General features: G+C 33.3%; 1 protein-coding gene across 1 annotated transcript; it reads left to right on the top strand.

Annotated features, from left to right (window-relative positions):
• The first annotated feature begins 1,080 nt into the window (after nt 1-1,080).
• LOC139517875 (trithorax group protein osa-like) lies at nt 1,081-21,379 on the top strand. The gene is made up of 4 exons (XM_071309363.1): nt 1,081-1,231; nt 17,347-17,528; nt 18,961-19,036; nt 20,059-21,379. The coding sequence occupies exons 1-4, from the start codon at nt 1,223-1,225 to the stop codon at nt 20,074-20,076; spliced, it is 285 nt and encodes a 94-aa protein (XP_071165464.1). The 5' UTR covers nt 1,081-1,222; the 3' UTR covers nt 20,077-21,379.
• Nucleotides 21,380-21,672: the final 293 nt, after the last annotated feature.

Below are 21,672 nucleotides of genomic sequence, written 5' to 3'. Positions count from 1 at the left end.
CAGTGACGTTCAGATCAAATAGTTATAAAGCAAAACAAGTACAAAGTTGAAGAGCATTGAGGACTAAAAATTCCAAAAAGTTATGCCAAATACGGCTTAGGTTATCTTTTCCTCTGATTAGTAAAGCAATAGTATTTCGACAAATTGAAGTTTTGTAACAGGAAATTTATAAAAATGACCATATATAATTGATATTCATGTCAACACCGAAGTGCTGACAACAGGGCTGGTGATACCCCCTGGGACGAAACGCCCACCAGCAGTGGCATCGAGCAAGTGGTGTAAATAGTTATCAAAGTTACCAGGATTATAATTTGTTGATTCGTAGTGGTTGAAATGGGCCATTCCAGTTAATATCTGCTAAAGGGGGATGGATGGTCCTTTCTGAGGGGTGTGAAAGTTTTACATCTTAGGGGTGAAATTTTGGGTTTTTTCATCTGACAGGTACACTTATACGCAAAACACTTCTGAGGGTCTTGGTAGCAGTAAATAATTAAAAATGATTACATCTTAGGAGTAACAAAAATGCCTATGTCAGATCTGATAGGTGCTTTGAAATGTAGACAGTTTCGTATCATGCATTATCTGGTATTGTTTTTAAAATTCTGATGGGTACAATCCTTGCAGTAAAATATTCTGATGGGTAATTTTTTTCCACGAAAGCCCATCCACCCAACATGAACAGGAACTCTTCATCTGATAGGTCTGAATTTTTTATATCTGATAGGTAGTTTTTCATGATGTTTTTTTCTGATACGTATAAAAAAAAATCTCCCCATCCATCCCCATCTGTCAGAAATTAACTGGAATGGCCCAATGTAGTGTCCTATCTGACAAAAAACCTTCTCGTTTAAAGAATCATTTTTTACACATATATATTGTAAGAACTGAACAAAATTAATATCAAAATAGGTTATTAGATTATTCTAATCTGCACAATTTACATGAAGTAGACGACATGCATGGTGATTAAATTTGCAGTTTAGATAAATGCGCTTACACCTATACATGAATATTAAACATAGAACAGACACGCCTTTTTTAAGAGATTTGATAACATTTCAAAGGCTATAATCATACAAAGAAATTTCCACGTAACTGAAACTATTTCATGAAAGTAGGTCATTCAATTTACAGAAAACAGTGAAACCTGTCTCCGCTTGTTCGAATTGGCGCTCTCGTTTTAATCTTTTTCAACCTCGTATCACTCTTTAACAACAAAATGGCAGCGGTAAGTTCAAGTTTTGATTCCGATACGTAACAATGTAAAAGTTTATTTGAAAAAAGAAAATAAATAACTGGAATAACTGCAAAATGTTTATATAATGATTTCTTTATTAAACGTGAAGGTTTTAAGCTGGAGCGGACACTTTGTTGTATTGTAGTGTACAACTATAAATATTATTTTTCTCTATCATTAAATTTTATATTTCGTATTAGTTCGTTCAATTTGTAAATTGCTATAACCATTTATTGAAATAGTACAAGTGTAGTCTTAATAAATATTATGTTGTCTATTAGTTAAAATTGATTGATTTATTGTTGGTTGCTTAACGTCCAGTGGCAGTTAAAATTGAAATCATCACTTAAGCTATATAGCTATGGACACAACATAGACAAAAATAGTCATATATCGTAACATCACTTTTTATTACATGTTGTCTCCATAAAAAACTTCTTATAAAAAGTTAACATGCTTTGTGATAATAAAAACCAATTTTAAAGTTAATTTCTATCCCTTCGATTACACATGTTCCTATATTTTTTGACTGCTTTACCTATTGCAATTATTTGATGTTATTTTCCGAAATAGATGCGGTTTTAAATTATGATGAATTATGAATCGATTTTTTCAATCATAAAATTAGCGAAAAAAATATGATAAAACTGCTAAAATTATCAAATCAATTTTTTATATTCCTTTTTCAAAGTTTCTTCCTGCTTTATTTTCATTCCTTTTTTAATTTTTAGAAACTATATAATGCAAGATAGTAAACTATCTTCTAGTATGCGCGTTCGTCGGTTTATTGTTTGGCTGAGTGGTACACACGTTTTAAAATTTGATATTTGTTGCTATTAAGCAGACATAATTAGGAGAGGTCGGTTCAAGGTCAGAAACGCGTCTTGGAGGACAGTGTCACTACTAAGAAAACTCATGTAATATGGTATCTTTCTGATTGTGAGTGTCACATTTCTGCAAAACTTGATCAACTATGGAGTTATCGATCACACTGCAATATGAAAAGCATTTTAAATGGAATAACTTGTAAGCTAAATAGCTATGAATTTAAATTTAATCACGACGAAAAGTAAGTTAAAGTTTAAATACCCTTCTTTATTGAAATTTGATTTTAACGATACTCTTAGTATTTCCCATTATATAAATGATTTCCCCCTGTTTGTTTTCTATGGCTGTAAAACTTACTGTTGTATGTACGCCCATAAACTTATACTTTGGTACTGGAATGCAAATACGGATATATTGTTGTCTTGTAGATATTAAAGTCTTGAGAACACATGAAAGTAAGGAAAGTATATCCCTCATGTATAGCTCTCATTCCTAAAATATGTTAGTTCGGCTGTAGTTTTGATTTATAAGGGCTATGAATATATTTTTTTAATATATATAAAAAATATTATGTACATATGTATCAATATGATTATAAATTTGTTAATATTACAAGTTGCCAAGTCAATTGGATATGTTGGAGCTGCATTTCTTGTAATCATACTTGGGTCCATAGTACTTTTGGATATTCCAACGCTATGGAAACATCTAAAACATTTAATCAACAGGATAACAAACTTTTACAGATATATTCGACATTGAATATAGCATAATCAATACTATCCCTTGATTACTTAATAACACATACAAGTCATGTAACTGATAAAATTTCTCAGAATAGAATTAAATCTATTAGTCAAATACTTTAAGTTAAAAGCTAAATATTTTAAACGAAAGTGTATCCAGAACTTGAAACCAAAAGTAATTATACGTATTCTTTTCAAATGCACTTATTAGTCAATATAGTTTTAGGATTAAATATTTCAAGGGAACATGTGTTTTTAAAAATTGAAAACTCTGCTAATATACATCTTAGTTAAATGTGACCGACTCAGTCGCAATCCTTGACAACAACACCGCACAGAGCGGTAACGTTTCCGGTGTGTTTCAAATGTTTCATTTTTTAGAATGTTGCAATAGAATATAAAGAAAATTATAGTAAAAGAGGGACGAAAGATACCAAAGGGACAGTCAAACTCATAAATCTAAAACAAACTGACAACGCCATGGCTAAAAATGAAAAGGACAAACAAACAACAGCACACACGACACAACATAGAAAACTAAAGAATAAACAACACGAACCACACGAATGTATTGTGAAGCTCTGTCGGTGTAAATATGGAGTTGACGGTCGCAAATATTCGCTTAACATGCAGGATCCGATACTCAGTACGGGATTGCGTTCAATATTGTTGCGGCTATATACATAGGGCTACGTAGATACAGACTAAATAACTGTCTATTGCACGTGTAGCTAGCCTAGCTGGGCCGCGTTCAATAAATATCGTAGCTGCTACACAGCGCTACGTACATTTTGACTATTGAACGTGTAGCTATAGACTAGCTGCTACATAGATATTGATAGCAGGAAGGCTAGCTACTCGTTCAATAGACCAAAAAAAAAAAACCCAACTACATAGCACTATGTAGCTGCTACAATATTGAACGCAACCCAGTTAATCATTTATTAAGTATATCATTAAAAACATGATTTACCATAGTAAAGAAGAAGAACTTGAAACGTTTTGGAAGTCGTGACATCTCATGAATTCATATTCCATGAAACAGTACTACTTTTGGCAAATATATTTTATTGAAGTATATGGATTAAACATTTATTCTATGACGAACGAAGATGCATATAGGTAGTCGTTTGCATAACAAATATACAATAGTTTTGGGGGTTTTTTTTTCCTATCATGGTTTACTGCTTTTTCGGCTTATTGTAGTGTAACAGTTATCTGAAGAAGAAAAAACGGGGCACTTATTAGTTCTTTGAAGAAAAAGAAGGGGAATTATTAATTCTTAGAAGAAAAAATGGGGCACTTATTAATTCTTTTTATTGATTCATAGTCTGTTTTTAAAAATTAACTCTAGAAATTAAACAATAGCCTTACATATACATAATTGTATTCGGTAAAAAAAAGGAACCAGTCTGATGTCGTTTCACGGGGATGGTACTTCCTGGTATATATTTCACATCAAACTCAGGTCCCACGGGATAAATCGAAAATCAAGCATACTCGTCAGTTAGAATTCATTAATTTTGTACAAATTTTAATTGACTACTTAAGTAATTTTACCGAGAATTTATGTTGCCATGATGGGTAGATAACGACAATTTCAATAGTAGGGTAATTTGAAAGGATACGCTCAGCCAATCAAATCCCTTAATAATTCATAGCCATCGACATATTGAAAGCGCAAGTTTATTATTAGTATTTCGTGGTAAGAGAGTTTACCTCACGCGAATCGACCCATCCCCTTCAACACCGGTCCCCAGAGGGGTAGGGATAAATATTTAATGTTTCAAAATGGCAATATAATTGTGACGGTATTTTATAGATTCGAGAGTATTTAACCGTAGAATTAGGTGTTTAGAATGTTCTCTATGCGAAACCAAACCTATTTTACACAAATCAATTGAAAAATGATACATCACTTTCAAATAAATTTATTCCATCTATCAAATTCTATTTGTTGTTCAATCAATAAGATATCGTTTAGAATGAACAACTTTGTCCGCTTTTATAAGGAAGCATAAAACGTGATATACCATCCTTTTCTACAAAAGTTTTGCAATGAAATATTTTGAATCGTATTTCATTCCCTGTGTTCTCAATTTTAATGGCCATTGTTAAATCTTGTTTTTAGTATTAATCAGGTAATAAGTTGTCTCATTTTGTTTACTTATACATTTTGTTATGCGGTTACTTTTAAAGCTTATGAAAAAGAAGCCGTAACTGTCCTATGTAAGTTAACATCGTCAGCCCTTTGGTTTCATGAAGATTTTTTTTGTCGCTTTGTATTTGCTCTCAGTTCATAACCGCTTAAGCTATTACTTTAGTCAAAGTTCGTTTGTTATGCATCTACAGTAAGAGCCATAGATGTCAATAAAACAATTTCGTTGGAAAATAATAAACGTGGATAATAAGAATGAAAATGAGAATGAATTGTGAAACCAACATTAAAAAATCTTACAGTATAACTTTGACCTAAAAAATATAGTGTACATGCAAAAATCTTTTTCTTATCACTTGCAAAAACAGAGTAAGCAAGTTGAAATGTTAATATGATATGCTGAATGAATACAGGATTATTCATAAAGATTTCCACATGGCTTTTTTTAATCCCACCCTTTTCTATCCATCCCTAGCTGACTTCTAACATTCAACTTGTTTACTCTAGTTTGGCTTACAGAGATTTATAAATAAATATAGTGCGACAAGTGTAAAAAGAACACACACAGAAAAACTAATCCTATTTGCTTGAGATAGAAACTTTTTTTCGTAAAATTTATAAAGGAGATTAGAAAGCAAGAAACATCACTCTCAAGAACAAAATACGATTGTTCAATTCCAATGTAATAAAAACAATACGTTTATATGGAGCTGAGACTTGGAGAAAAAAAAAACCTGCTTCAAAAACTTTAAGTCTTCATCAACAACTTTCGCAGGCGCATTTTTAACATCAGATTGACTGAGAAGATATCAAATCAAGATATGTGGGAAAAGGCCAACCAATCTCCAGTTGTTGAGTTAAAAAAGAGACAGTGGAACAACATTACAAGGCCAACCTTACAGTGGAACAGGGGCAGACCAACATACACCTGGAGAAGGAACGTTTGAGCCAAGATGGAGAAATAAGGGTACACGTGGAATGTTGTGGAGAGGCTAGCAAACAACAAAACAAGGTGGAGAAATATCGTTAGTGGCCTATGTTCCACCAGAGACATATATGTGTATATATGTCTCTGGTTCCACCAAGGGGCAACATGATTAACCAAGACTTCACAGAAAGGCAGTATAATCACCTGTAGTTGTTATATATCGCTTGAAATATTTACGCATTTTTGTTTAGGGGACAACTTAAACCTGTCTCCGAAGGCCCAATGAAGACCCATTGATGAACTTGCAAGGGCTGTTTTCTACCATTAGGTCGGGTTGTTGACTCTTTGACACATTCCCCTTGGTCATTCTTAATTATATTGAAATTACCGTATACATTTTGTAAATTTTAAATAGATGTGTACAAATGTTATTTAAAGCCATCGTATAAATTATGCTATCACATTGTAAATACAAATGTTTTCCAAAATATATTCTAGATCAAACTTGATATCTAAAATCCACCATCCCCTTTTTTCATCAATCTTTTTCATTTATCTGTGACTTTCCCCCATAAAGTTCATTTATTTAAAGTTGAAATTGAATTCCAGTTCCTTGTTTCATTAAAACAATGAAGACTTTTTATATGTTTTTTTTTTCTTCGAGTTGTGGATAAATTGAGAATGGAAATGGGGAATGTGTCAACTTGAAAAACAACAACCCAATCAAAGAGAAGAACATAGTCGAAGGTCACCAATGGGTCTCCAATACAGCGAGAAAATCCCGCACCATACATGAGGCGTGCCTCGGCTGGCCCCTAAACAAAAATATGCATATATATATTGTGAATAGACGCGCTCGATCATGTAAACATCTATGCAACCTCCTCGGCTTCAGTATTTTTTGCTCATCTAACATTCTCTTGTTTATGTATAATTGTTGTCTTTAAAGAATGTGTCAGCTTATATGTAAATATAGAAGGTAACGGTTTAGATAACTTATAAAAACAAATAATTTTTCATTATTACATTTAATATTATTATTAATTCCATAATCATTATTTTTATTATTATCAGACTCGTATTATACAAATATAATTATATGAGTCTTACATGAATATACCTATTAACGAGGATTTACCTAATAATTATGTCAATCCGGAACAAAATAGCCACAGGTTATGGTGAGACATTAGATTGTGAGGCTGATTTGCCACTTCACGCTAACAAATGGTCATCAAACGGCTATAAATTTAATTGGTCAAATGCAGTTTGCCCTCAGACACATTTATGATATCAGGATTTTATCAGGATTTTTCATCTTTAATAATATTTGTAGTCAATTTGACGATGGAAGCTTTAGTTACGATATATGATATAATATGGAACCGTGGTTTCATTTTTTACAAATGTTAATTTAAATGTAATCGTAAAAATACGAGAACTCCAATTTATGTGGAGAAAAAATGGCGAAGTCGTAAAAATATTGATATCATATCATGTATAAAAATCAGAAACTATTTTAACGGTATTAAATGTGAATTAATAATGTATCATGTCAAACCATTAGCATAAAAGTAAAAAAAAAATACTACAAAATTTAATTTCTGCTGTTAATGTTATTGCTTTGCCAAATAATAATAAACTATTAAACAAATTAAATAAAACGTAATATAAAATGTTAAGAATGCTACCCTTTGTCACATGCAGTGCACGTAAATGATGCACCTAGTGTTTGCAAAATTATCGGACAAAAAGCAAAAGCGGACAAAAAGCAAATTGCGGACAAAAAGCATCGTATCACCCGCGCAATGCATGCCCTCATGAAAAAAAAACCCAGATCAAAATTAAAAACATTAACTGTATATACTGATTCTAAACAAATATTTAATGATCTCGTATTTTTCTTCAAAGCATATTTATGATTTATGAGTTTGTGTATTACTGCTGAAATTTATCTCTTCGACTTGTGAGTTTTGAATTATATTCCAGATTTTTGTAAGAAAGGTAAAGAAAATAACACGGGAAAACTCCTTAACCCCATCTTCGCTAGCCAAGGGTTACGATCCACTTCCCTCCTCTCCAGGAGATGAGTGAAGAGAAGTGGATTGTAACCGTTCATACTTTGCCAAAACATAGTATCTATTGATATCTGTTGAAAAATATAAAAAAAATGATAGGTCATCGCGCATTTTCTCAAGCTATAGGACGTGACAAAATGACACATTTTGTATGGATTATACAGGAAAAAACACCATTTTGTGATTAGAAACAAGTGTGGACACATATGAGTGTGGATAGTATGGTTGGATGTTTGACAGTGTCTTATGACAAAAGGAGTTCTATGTTTTTCCTATATGGTGTTATTAGTTGTGTTGCACGATGACAAACAATCTGAGCATTAGGAGTGTTGTTTATTTATTATTTAGTATTTATGTTCAAGACGGGCATGGAAGAGACATTAATTGCATTAGTTACCAAATGATTATGATAGAATATGTTCCACATCTTTGATTTTGGATACATTTTGTAGCTAGGAGAGCAACACATAATACATTTTTCTAGGTTCATATTTTCATGTGTTTTTTTTTTGTAAATGGGAGATGATATCTAGATTTGAGAACATGATATAAGGAGCCTGTAATTCAGTGGTTGTCGTTTGTTTATGTGTTACATATTCGTTTTCATTTATTTTTTGTACATAAATAAGGCTGTTAGTCTTCCTGTTTAAATTGTTTTAAATTGTCATTTCAGGGCCTTTTATAGATGATTATGCGGAATTGGCTTTGCTCACTGTTGATGGCCTTACGGTGACCTGTAGTTGTTAATTTCTGTGTCATTTTGGTCTCTTGTGGAGCATTATCTCATTGGCAATCATACCACATCTTTTTTTATATGTATTTGCTTACTATTTGTATGGTTCTATTTATATTACTTTGTGGAAGATCGTCAGTATCATTAGTAAAAAAAATTGTTAAAAGGTCGAATTGTTCCTCAGATTAGAATACATTTATTGGTTTTTAGTAATGACAATGCCTGACAAGATGCTAGGGCTAGATGAGATAGGAAGTAAACTTCTGTGCTGATTTTTATCAATTCTTTAATAATATTTCCTCCAAAGCTGGTCGAAGCAAAAAAAAATTGACAAATATGAAAATGATTTCACCAAAAGAACTTTTTTGAGCATGCTTTAAAGACTCAAAACTGCTCCAAAAGTAATCTAATAGAATTTCAAGCATGTCAAGTGGATATTATCAACATCTACTTGATTAGTCTTAATATGTCTAAATATCTAAAAAGTTATAGTATTCAAAAGGTATTGCAAAATTATTCTCTTTTCATTTTTGTTTGTTATATAGATACAAATATAAGTGATACATGTACCACAAATACATGTACAGTATTTGTTGTGGTATGAAAGTGTAGTAATTAACATTTACTGTTACAATGTTAATTCACACAAATTTATTAGAAATAAACAATTGAATGAAAAATGTTGAACATGTACAATGAAAAATGTTGAACATGTACAATGAAACATAGTTTTAGAAATCAATTAGGCCAGATAGGCCTTAAATTTTTTTTTAAACATAATCGAATGACCATTTACACTCAGGACCAAGTCATCAGTAGGCAGTACAGATGCATTAAAACAACCTAGCATCATATTGCTAGTAGCGGGAGTAGCATTGTCGGGTAAATTTGTTCTTTTTATAAAATTTGGTCAAAGGACATATAATGGTTTGGTTCAAATCGATATATGCCTTTTATCTCCCTATTACTTACATTGAAGAAAGAGGTGATACTACTTTGACAAATCCTTGTACATGAGAGTTGTCTGTCAAATCTTTATTTCACAAAGAATGAATTGCATAACAATGAACTGAGCTCAAAGCAAAGTACTTTAATAATACACTTAGACAAAGAGCTAAATCCAGTGATATACTTTGTACTGCAGGTTCTTCATAAACATCCATTGACCAAAACCATATCTCAATAAAATGCCATACTACATGGTTGGATCAGAAGTCCTGAAAAAGACATGTTTTTTTTTTTATCGTATTTTAAGTATGCACAGGTTAAAACTTTCTTGTGGTATAATCATTCAGTATCTAGCAACTATCAATTTGCTTCATGCACAAATTGATATAGGTTGAGCGCTCCTCTGTTGGAAATAAGAACACACCTCCTGGCTCCACCTAATTTAAGTCAACTGATGAAGAAACATTCAAAACTATAAAATGTTATCCAAGACTTTTCAGTGTCTATTTACCATTGCCACTGAAACAGTGACGTATTTGTACACATATATACATGCAAGACTAAAATTTTAAAGTACTACATATATAAGACCAAAACTGATATTCGGTCTTTACTACATCTTCATTCCCCAAGTCATTTTCAAATTTTCCAAATTTAGCTATATTTAAGCTAACTACTCCTCACACACATGTATAGATTATCAGTATTTCTACACATGAGTATCGTAAGATATTTGCCAGTGAGCCACAATGAATATTTTTAGCGAGTGAGCCTAGCTAATGAGCTAAAATGAATCAAATTGTGTACTCAGTCAGAGTTGTTGATATTTTAAGGTATCTTTACAAAGAAAACTTGCAAATCTCAGTGGCAATTCAGCACTTTTCATAAAGGGGTGGCCTCTGACTTTCCAAAGGGCTGCCCACTCCTGTCAAGCTTTGATGATTTCCTATATAATCAACTAAATTTTTCCCACCAATAGGAGGATCTAGGGGGCAGACCCCTCCCCCCCCCCCCCCCTTTTCGTTGGAAAAATTTTGTTGATTATATAGGGAATCACTGAAGCATGACTGGAGTGGGCCCCACCTTATGAAAAGTTCTGGATCCGCCACTGCCACCCCCTGGGTCTGTCTATGCATCTGTTTATGGTTCTGCGTAATAGTACCAACACTGTTTTTTTTCCACCTTCCTTACTTGGCCCTAGACAGTTGCTTATCTGGTCAAGGTTCTATCACTAGCTATTTTAGACTAGAGATTTCATGCGTACAAATTAAACCGGACCTCAAACGCATGTACTACAGACGAAAAGAGACAAATAATTTTATATATAACCTCGAGTTTACTTCGACTACTGATATGCAAACCAAAAAACAGACACAAAAATATCATAAAATAGCGATTGAAAGATTGATTGCACTTTGAATGTATAGTTCAGACTGAGACACGTGTTACATGAGGAGCTGGTTTGTTTACAAATAATAATGTCACGTGATCACTCACTGACGTCACAATTTGCATCGATCTTGCAGTACACTAGACAGTTCGCTCAAACAGTACCCATTATCATGCAACGCAAATGTGATTGGTTATCAAATAATACAGAAATAATGCATGTTTATTTTTAGAAGAAATTAGTTCATCAAAAAATTAGATTTTCACTTTTGACATGAATAGGTCGGGTTGACATTTCTGTCATCGGGGATAATATTGAGATAAATGGGATTAAACTGACTGTCAAAGATGTCTAGAGAAGCACATCTGGAGAACTTTAACATAAATAAGCCATACTTACCAAAATTACTCTATATTAATAAACCCTATGTCAGTGAAATTTCACAATGATTACGATAAACAATTTTGATACTGACGATGATGCTGGGGCCACAATTAAAAGAATGTATGTTTCCCCAAACCCCTACCCACATTTTTGTAGGTGAGTAGGTAGGTAGGTTTTTTTTTTTTTTTTTTTTATCTTGATATTTTTTTTAATATCCAACAGAGCAAAACAAATCGATTATGTGTATGTCTGGCATATATAGCCATCTGTAGCAACTTAAATGTACGTGTTAAATTGTCTAAATGTTTGTAGCTCTCTGTGTCGGGTGTCAACTTGACATTAATTTTATTTGATTTTATTTGGATTTGTATTTTAGAATTGTTCATGACTGTGATTTTTTTCCCTCTTTGACAGTGAGTCTGACTACTAAGTAGCAAACTGTTTTAAATATATATATGCATGTACTGTAGTTGTTCAACCTGAAGAATGTTCCATCAAACAATTTACCCTCTGACAGCTCAGGACTCAAGATTTTGCTTCTGACATTGAGGAAATCACCAATATTAATAAAAATCAAATTTTCTTGCTTTCCTCTGAATTTCTTAATGTGACATCTAAAACAACGACAACCATGCCCAATGTCTTTACATAGAAAGAAAACATCTTTTTGGAGATCATTGGAAAAGATGCATATTGTCTACATTTGAGAAACAGATTCCAGTGTTCTCCCCAGGATTTTTGGATAGCGCTGTGGTAAGCGCGTGATTTTCCACAATTCTCAGTAACTTTGTCGCGTCACGCAGTTGGTTTGTTATTGATTTTTAGAGGTTGTGTTTGATAATTCTATATTAAAACAATTGAATACGTGCCACCAGATAAGTTCTTCAATCTTCAATCTTTGTCGTGATGACAGAGTAATTTCTCTTGTAAATTATCCTCTCTTGTAAAATAATTATCACAAATGTAGTTTCTCCTTTGTACTTATATATTGTAGGTGGCGCTTTAAAAATATTATAGAATAATTGTATGAAGTGAAATAAATTTAAAAAATGGTTTATTAGGTTATTGAAATGGCATGAAAAATTAAAAATATAAAAAATTTAAAGAAATTTGTATTAAATTATCCACTAAAACGGTTTGTTTCCTCTATGTACTCCGCTAATAGTTGATTGATATTTTCTGCATTTGGCAAATTGATTGTTAATAAATTATCTAGATCTGTTGGAATTTGTCCTGTTATGAAGTATATTTGATGAAATAATTTGTCTCTGGCATCTGAATACAGGTCACATTCAATAAGGTAGTGTTGTACATTTTCTTTTTGTTTTTTCAAGATTTGACACTACTTCTTTTAGGTCTTTCCCTCCCAAATTATCTCCCTTACTGGCTGACATAACTTCCTGTTTACATTTGTGGCCTTTTAAGCATTAAATACTATTCCTAATCCAAGCCATCCTCTGTTTACATTAAATTAAAAGCAATATTTAAACAATATATATTGATGATTGGTTGACAAATATCGATATTTCATATATATCTACACAAAATTTTCGTTTTGTCTTATTCCCTTATCCATTTGAAAAAGAGCCACGGATGGACAAGTAATTGTAATATACGGGCTTATAATGAATCCCTTGATAACAGGGTTGCCTCCTTCAAACAATGCAGGTTTGACAGTTCGGTAGTAAACGCGAAAAAGTAATGATATAGTCATAGATGGTTCAATCAATGGTCGAGACCCGGTGTCAGCTGGTCAGAGAAGGGGGTAACACTTCCCTTCTATTTTTTAGAAATGAACTTTTCAGCACCTGAGACATTCATTAAATGTCTCTGTCCATTCCTTTTTTAAGTTTCGGTATCTTTTAAAAGCGAAAAATTGGAGGAAGGAAATGTTAATTTGGCAGTAAAAGTTTTGCAAATGGCGCCATTTTGATCATTTATTGAACTGGTCCCTACGATATTTGACATCGTTGGGTGAATTAACGATCTCTCGGATAAATAAACCAGTCGATCACGTGATCGGAATGTGTACAAAATAATACAATACCGCTGATTTTTGGTCACCATAAAATGATCATCGGCACCGGAAACAACCCCGAAAAATTTCCGGAAATAAAAAAAAAATGTTGCAAAAAAACGGAATAAAAACTTTTGAGTCGGCGGGATTTCTCTGAGTCGGTCGGGCGAGGGGAAACAAACCATATTTTTATTTTGGCCTGGTCACGGTTAAATTGGTGCAAAAAATATTCTTACTCCTATTGCTTTATGTAATAAAGTTTGTATAGAATTGAATTTGACTGAAGTTCAGCATACAAAAAAACCTGGATATGCAGAAGCATGACAATATATTACTGATAAAGTGTGTATATATTTTTGTTAACGAAGTTGCCTGTATACAGCTGTACTTCACTTGAGCTAAAGGATATCTCTATTTGTGAATCGGTTTATTAACCCTTTGAACCCAGGGTCGAAGTTGAAGATGTTAACATATTAACGGAAATTGTTTGGGTTGCTTTTACATCATTGAGGCGACCTATTTTCATTGCGGGGTTTCACATATTTCAAATGGAATTATAGAAAAAATAGAATGTTGTTAGCAGAATTAAAACAGAAAATGATGAACACTTGATTATTTTTAGCAATACAGAAATTGGATTGAGGGTCTGTGTATTCACATTATTTGTAAAACTCTCCTCAATTATTCCTGTGAAGCGTGTGCTTTATATCGAGGCTTGCTATGCTTTACATCGGCACCACAGTGCTTCAACCAATCAGGAAATGTTTATTTTGGGCATTCGACCTATTCTAACTCAGATTTTTGCACATTTTAATCCAAATTATAGAAAAATGGAATATTGTTAGTACATATAAAATAGAAAATGATGAATACTTTTAGTTAAAGATGAATTGGATGGGGGTTTCTGTGTATTTACATTATTTGTACAACTCTCCTTACTGATGCCATATTTTGGAATTTCCGTGACCTACATGTAAATGGTTTGCGAAAATTAATATTTTTATATAGTATAGTAATTGACCTTCAAAAAGTAAATCGGTTCGATTGAAGTATTATACGGCGGCTTCACTGTTGTGCCTTTAAAATACACCTATACTGCACGTACAAACTATGCTAGAGGAAAAACGATGATTTTCCAGTGTTATTTTCAACCCTTTTCAGATGCATAAAGCATTATATTTAGGACTTTTTGGAAATGCCCTTAAATTGTATGAAGATCAAGAATAACTGTATTTACCAATTTCATTCACAAATTATTTCTAGAACGGGTTTGTTGTGACGCCTCCGGGTGTGGGAGCTTCTCCCTGCATTGAAGACCCATTGGTGGCCTTCAGCTGTTGTCTCCTCTATGGTCGGGTTGTAATGGGTCTTTCCCGCATAAGCAATTTCACACAGCAAAATATAATGAACATGTTTACTTTTATATAAGTTTCTTTAATAAGGAAGTTTATTAGTAAATTGAGTTGTTTTCGCATCACTTAAGTAATTACATGTAACGAACTAATATAGGTCCAAGTATTGTGCAGTGGCTGATCCAGGGGAGGGTTTTCAGTGGGAACCGCCCCTATTTTGGGGTGATCAATGCATTTGAATGGGCACATGGTTGGACCCCCCTTTTCACAAAATGGCTGGATCCACCACTGATGTGTTTCAGTTTAGATTAGAGTAACTGAGACAGATCCAACCATTTTTTAAAAGGGGGGCCTCACCCAGGATAAGCAGAGGCGGATTTAGTAATTTTTCAAAAAGGGGGACCTAATGTAAATTGAGTTTTTTCGCATCACTCACTAAATAACATAGGTCCGAGTAGTGTGCAGTGGCGGATCCAGCAGGAGGGTTCCCGGTTGGAATCGCCCCTTTTGTGGGGTGATCAATGCATTTAAAGGGGACATGGTTGGACCCCCCCTTTCAAAATGGCTCGATCTGCCATTAATGTGTTTCGGTTCTGACTTGACTAGCTGAGACAGATTCAGCCATTTTTAAAAGGGGATCCTAACCCAGGATAAAGGGTCAGTTCCAACTGATATCCCTATCCAAATGAATTGATCGTCAACAAAAAAGGGAGGTTCAACCTCCGGAATCCCCCCTCCCCTAGATCCGCCACTGACCAGAGACTTAATGTGTACAAACCTGACGTAAAATTATGTACTATTGAATAATAAATAATATCACATTACCTCCAAAAATCACATGTTTCAATAATCCAAAAACGATGTTTATGTAAGAAGTTCCCGCGCAAATGTCATGTGTTACCGAAACGGGACGGGAAACACACAAAAGAATTGTAGGTGCATGTTGTCATTCGCATTCCGATTAATTTACACAGTTCAATAAAATATATATGTTAACATTATCTATATTGGTTTTGAATTTAGTTACTAGATCAGAAAAATGATTTGTTTCTCGCAGACAACACAAAATAATATACATATTAACTCGACACTTAATCTAAACATCCCTACAACAAAATGGGACGACCAAACAGATTTCCTAATTTTGATAAAGGTGAAATATGTAGAATAAGAATTGTGCACTCTGGAATAAGATCATAAATAAAGCCCTATATAGAGTGTAAACAAAAAAAATAATGTATGAAATCATTGTTTATTACATCTGCTTGCATAATAATATTGAAGTTGAAACTAACAACGATCACGTGTATCCTGTCAACCCCTGAAAAACATAATATTGTCTTCTTGACTACTTCCGCAAACCGTGGTCTGGTAAAATGATATATTGTTATAGTGTATGTTAAAAAATGAACAAAGCACAGGAGTTGTGTAATGTATCTCTGATATAAACCAAAGCTAATTGTCAAAAGGAACAAAACATTAAATACATTTTTTCGAATAAAGACATGGCAAACTATGTAGGAATATTCTAGTATTCTGTCAAGAAAGAACTAATTAAAGAAGTAAAATCAATCTAACATCTGGTGCAACGTTTTGGTAATATGGACTGTTTTCTGATGGCTTTGTCGTATGTAGATAACATGAAACAGTTCAGGTAGATCATAAGTATAGACGTTTTGAGACAGAATTTTCATATAATTTGCCAAAATGAAGATTTTACTATGCTTTTTTTCAAAAATATAATAAAAAGTATGGGTCACGGTGCTATTTTTAAAGCTATGACTCATTGAGTCGTTGAAAATTGCCAAAATTTGGTTAGTTCATGAAAAAACACATATGTGTGCATAAAAAAATTCTATGAGATAGATTTTTGAAATAAATTGTGAGAAGATAGGGTTTATTATATGTTTTAAGAAAATAAAAGAAAAATTGGTGTCACTTGTTTTCTTGCTACAAGTAAAAATTAAAACAAATCTATATTATTCCAGTATATTTTTTTTACTAAAAGAGTTATCTCCCCTTAAATTGCTCATTTGAAAAAATGATTCTAAAAACAAACAAAAATTATATTCATTTAAATATTTTGAATATTTCAATAATCACAAAGTTTTCTTTATATAAATAAAAAGTCTAACCATTAAATTGAAAATACGTCTCCAAATTTGTAGATATGGGCAAATAACTAGATCGGTTTTGTACTGTGATTGTACAATCAAAGATGGCGGTATACCATGAATATACCTTAAATTGGTTTCTAAATTGCACCACAATGTCGTACCAGAGTAGGTAACCATTCGATACATCTTGCTCTCTAGAGTATAAGTCAGTCACCTGTAAATACTACTAGGGTGGTGTTTAACTACTTTGGCTTCCAATGGGGTATCGCACTGTTGGATCTGAAAATAGTCTATTTTCAACTCTTGGAGTAATGCATCCGTGTAGCTATATTTTATTATTAATTCTGTGTTGTCTTAAACAATCGTTATTTTTTATTCATCATTATGATGTTTAGTTAGTATTATGAGTGTTTTATTTTCTATTCAGCCTTATGGACAGGGACCCCCACCACAGTACGGACAGGGACCACCCCCACCACAGTATGGACAGGGACCCCCTCCGCAGCAGGGATACTACCCTCCTCCACAACAGCAACAGCAACAGTCAACCACCGTCGTAGTAGCCGGGGGTCAAGGAGGATCTACAGTAGTACAAGTACATAAAGAACGGTAAGATCCATGGAGGTACAAAACTGTTAAAGATGGTCAGATATAAACTATATTAGTAAACGTACATAACTATAGTAGTAAACGTACATAAGGAACGGTAAGGTACACTGCAGAAAAAGGTAGTCAAGTAAGACATACAGTAGTGCAAATACATAAAGACCAGTAAGATTCGTGGTAGTAGCAGATGGCCACATAAGAACAAGTACATAAAATACGGTAGGATCCACGATAGTAACAGACGGTCAGGTAGGGGCGACAGCAGTACAAGTACATAAAGAACGGTACCATCCATGATAGTAACAGATGGCCAGTCAGAACCTACAGTAGTACAGGGACGTAAAGAACAGTACCATCCATGATAGTAAAAGATGGCCAGTCAGGACCTACAGCAGTACAAGTACATAAAGAACGGTACCATCCATGATAGTAACAGATGGCCAGTCATAACCTACAGTAGTACAGGGACGTAAAGAACAGTACCATCCATGATAGTAACAGATGGGCAGTCAGGTCCTACAGCAGTACAAGTACATAAAGAACGATACCATACATGATAGTAACAGATGGCCAGTCAGGACCTATAGTAGTACAAGCACATAAATTACAGTAAGATCTATGATTTTTATAGCAACTGATGACCATACATGACCTACATTATTACAAGAACATGAAGAACGGTAGGTTCTATGATAGTAACAGACGATCAGGCAGAACCTTTAGTCGAACATGCGCAAAGTAAAATTAGTGTTTTAAATGTTGACATGAAACCAAAGAAAATGTCAAAATTAAGAGATAACTGTATTGTATTTGAAGCTTTAAGGACGTCCATCGGTAGTTTTACTGTCGCAAATTTAGTTTACCTGGAGACGCGGAGCGGAGACAGGTAAACGGGTATTTGCGACAGTAAAACTACCGATGGACGTCCGCAAAGCTTCAAATACAATACAGTTATCTCTATTCTAATGCAAAACAAGTTCATAATTAAATTTCAATCATAATTTCAGTGTAAAATCTTCATTAAAAAAAAATCCGCGAAAAAATGTTATCTTCTTTGGTCCCTGCACTACGTGACGTCATAGGTATGCTTCCGGCGTAAAACATAAACAACGGGCGTTTTCTGGCTTCTGTGCCGCTTCAGAATGTAATAAAATTTGATAAAAAGAAGATTTTTAGGCGCAAGAAGTGAGTTTATTGTTTATTATTGTAGAAATAACATGTCAATACATTCCGAAATTCAAAATGTCGGCTTCCTTAGTTACAGACAAGGAGATAGAGAATTTTACGCTTGCTGTCATCCAATCAGAAAAATTGTTACAAAATAATTGCATTAGAATCATTCATTTACTTCCATTTAAATTTTATTTGAGATTTAAAACTTACTTATATGTTTACTGTAAGTTTAAATCATTGTGTTATTGTAATTTGATTTCAGGTGTGCTGACAAAATCTGTCTGAATATCTGCCTCACTATCTTCTGTCCATTTTGGTTGTTTATTTGGTTATGTTTGGTACGTAGAAATAAACATATTACTTTTATTGTTGGATTGCGGGAAAATACATAACTTCTATGGAAAACTAAAAATCCGTATTTAGTGCTTTTTGCATTTTTCAATTATCTGTCTTTGAACATATTTATATCCAAAAGAGGGACGAAAGATACCAGAGGGATCGTCAAACTCATAGATTGAAAAATAAACTGACAACGCCATGGCTAAAAATAGAAAGACAAACAGACGAATAATAGTACAGAAGACACAACATAGAAAACTAAAGACTAAGCAGTTCGAACCCCACCAGAAACTGTGGGTGATCGTCTGTATACTTATAATTATATACTTGTTCGTGGTACATTTTGTGTACTTTTGAACAGGTGAATTAACATTTTAAACATCGAGAATAAATGCACTATAAAACACAACGGATTTGGGCTCTCGGTACAGCAGATGACATGGAAACATAGATTAAAATGTTCTCTTCACCTTAAACAAATCATTGTATTGCAATTACAATTGGAAAGTCTGAAACCCAGAGAAAATCTGCTGTATACGACAGAGAGAAAAATGTTTATAGTAACAACAGGAACAGATATTTAATTGTATATGCCGTACCGTTAGCCTCAATTAACTGTATTTGATACGTTTATCTGTTCTTTGATTATTATATTGGATATATAATGAATATGTAAATATTGAAAACTGAAGAATATTTCAGTACAAATCAATGAGACAGCAGATTCAAAAAGACAAATAAAAGTCGTGTTGTCAACATTTTGTCTTCAAAAACATATTTCTTGTACAATCAATATAACATTTCAACCTCTAAATCGTCTAGTCTTAAAAGGTTACGGTAATATGTATGATCAAGGAGTTTATAGTTATCTAATATAACCCCCTTGGTATGATAGAGACAACACAAGATAATTAGTTACTAGATATGATGGTGGCTGTTGTTTGATTTTCTAGAACAAAGTCTAGAACAAATAAATTTATATAATATCAAATATAATTATATTAAATATTTTCATTTCCAGTGCTGTTGTGAAAAATGATTGGTGGACAATGGACATCGCTTAAACATTTTATTTTATGTTTCTCTATTAATTATGATCATGTTACAAAAATGAAAATGCTATGAATGCTCATACATATATATTTTTTTTTTTAATTTGATTGTTTTTGTGTTTCGTGGATATATAATATGAGGTAGCAACCCAAAATAATTATCAAAAGAACTCTGTAGAATATGTGAATGTATGAACACACAAGCCTTGTAATCAACAAAACATTGTCAGATTTTACCATCTATCCACCTTTTGTGATGCCCACTGCACCGGTTCCAATCATTAATAGAATTGAATGCATTTGAGTAACATTGTTTAAAACCATGCAGTTTGTCTTCTTTATCTTTAATCGGTATCCTTAGTGTATGGTGCCTTCTTTCAGCAATTGTCTAGTTGATATTTAATCCTTAGTGTTTGGTGCCGTCCTTCAGCAGTTGTCCAGTTGATATTTAATCCTTAACGTTTTGTGCTGTCTAGTTGATTTTCAATCGTTAGTGTTTGGTGCCGTCCTTCAGCAGTTGTCTAGTTGATATTTAACCCTTAACGTTTTGTGCTGTCTAGTTGATTTTCAATCGTTAGTGTTTGGTGCCGTCCTTCAGCAGTTGTCTAGTTGATATTTAATCCTTAACGTTTTGTGCTGTCTAGTTGATTTTCAATCGTTAGTGTTTGGTGCCGTCCTTCAGCAGTTGTCTAGTTGATATTTAATCCTTAACGTTTTGTGCTGTCTAGTTGATTTTCAATCGTTAGTGTTTGGTGCCGTCTTTCAGCAATAGTCTAGTTGATCTTATACCCTCAATGTTTGGTGCCGTCTTCAGCAATTATAGTCTAGTTGATCTTATACCCTCAGTGTTTGGTGCCGTCTTTCAGCACTGACCTTACTCTAGTTAAGCTTCAATCCTCGGTTCTCCGCGCTGTCTTTCAGAAATTGTCTTGTTAAGTTTTAATCCTCGGTGTTCAGTTCCCTCTTCCAGCAAAGGTGTAGCTGATCTCCATTTTCTCAGTGTTGAGTGTCGTCTTTCTGCAATTTGATTATACAATGTATGTTACGATAAGTTATGATCAATATAGAATATCTTATTACATTTAATGACATCTTTGTTAAAATAATCTTCATGAGCATGACATACTAGTTTTGTAAAGGTAAATAACCAAACTTTTTTTTATGAAAGTTTAAAGGGTATTGTTTTTCCCGCCATAGTATATGCTGTATATTGCTATATTCACTGCTTTATATACTGTTATAAATGTTTAATCTTGTTCTTACTTTCTTTAATAAAAATATTGTCACGATTGTATTGTATATCGATGCCTATCAAGTTTCTAGTTTGTTGAACTCTTAAGGCTAGGGGGTAATAATTAGTGTATTGGCTATCGTATTCGTTAATATGAAATTTAGAATGGGAAAAGGGAATATATCAAAGACAACAATCCGACCAACGAGCAGAAAACATCACAAGACCACGAAAGGGTCTTCAACTCTACTAGATAATCCCGAACCCGGAGGCGGGCTTCAATCATTTTTATTATCGTTGTCTTATATGTAAAAACAAATTCATAGCTGAATATAAACAAAAATGATCTACT

This window comes from Mytilus edulis, chromosome 3 (genome assembly GCF_963676685.1).
Source record: "Mytilus edulis chromosome 3, xbMytEdul2.2, whole genome shotgun sequence".
NCBI classification, from domain to species: domain Eukaryota; kingdom Metazoa; phylum Mollusca; class Bivalvia; order Mytilida; family Mytilidae; genus Mytilus; species Mytilus edulis.
This window is presented reverse-complemented; position numbering and strand designations above follow the sequence as displayed.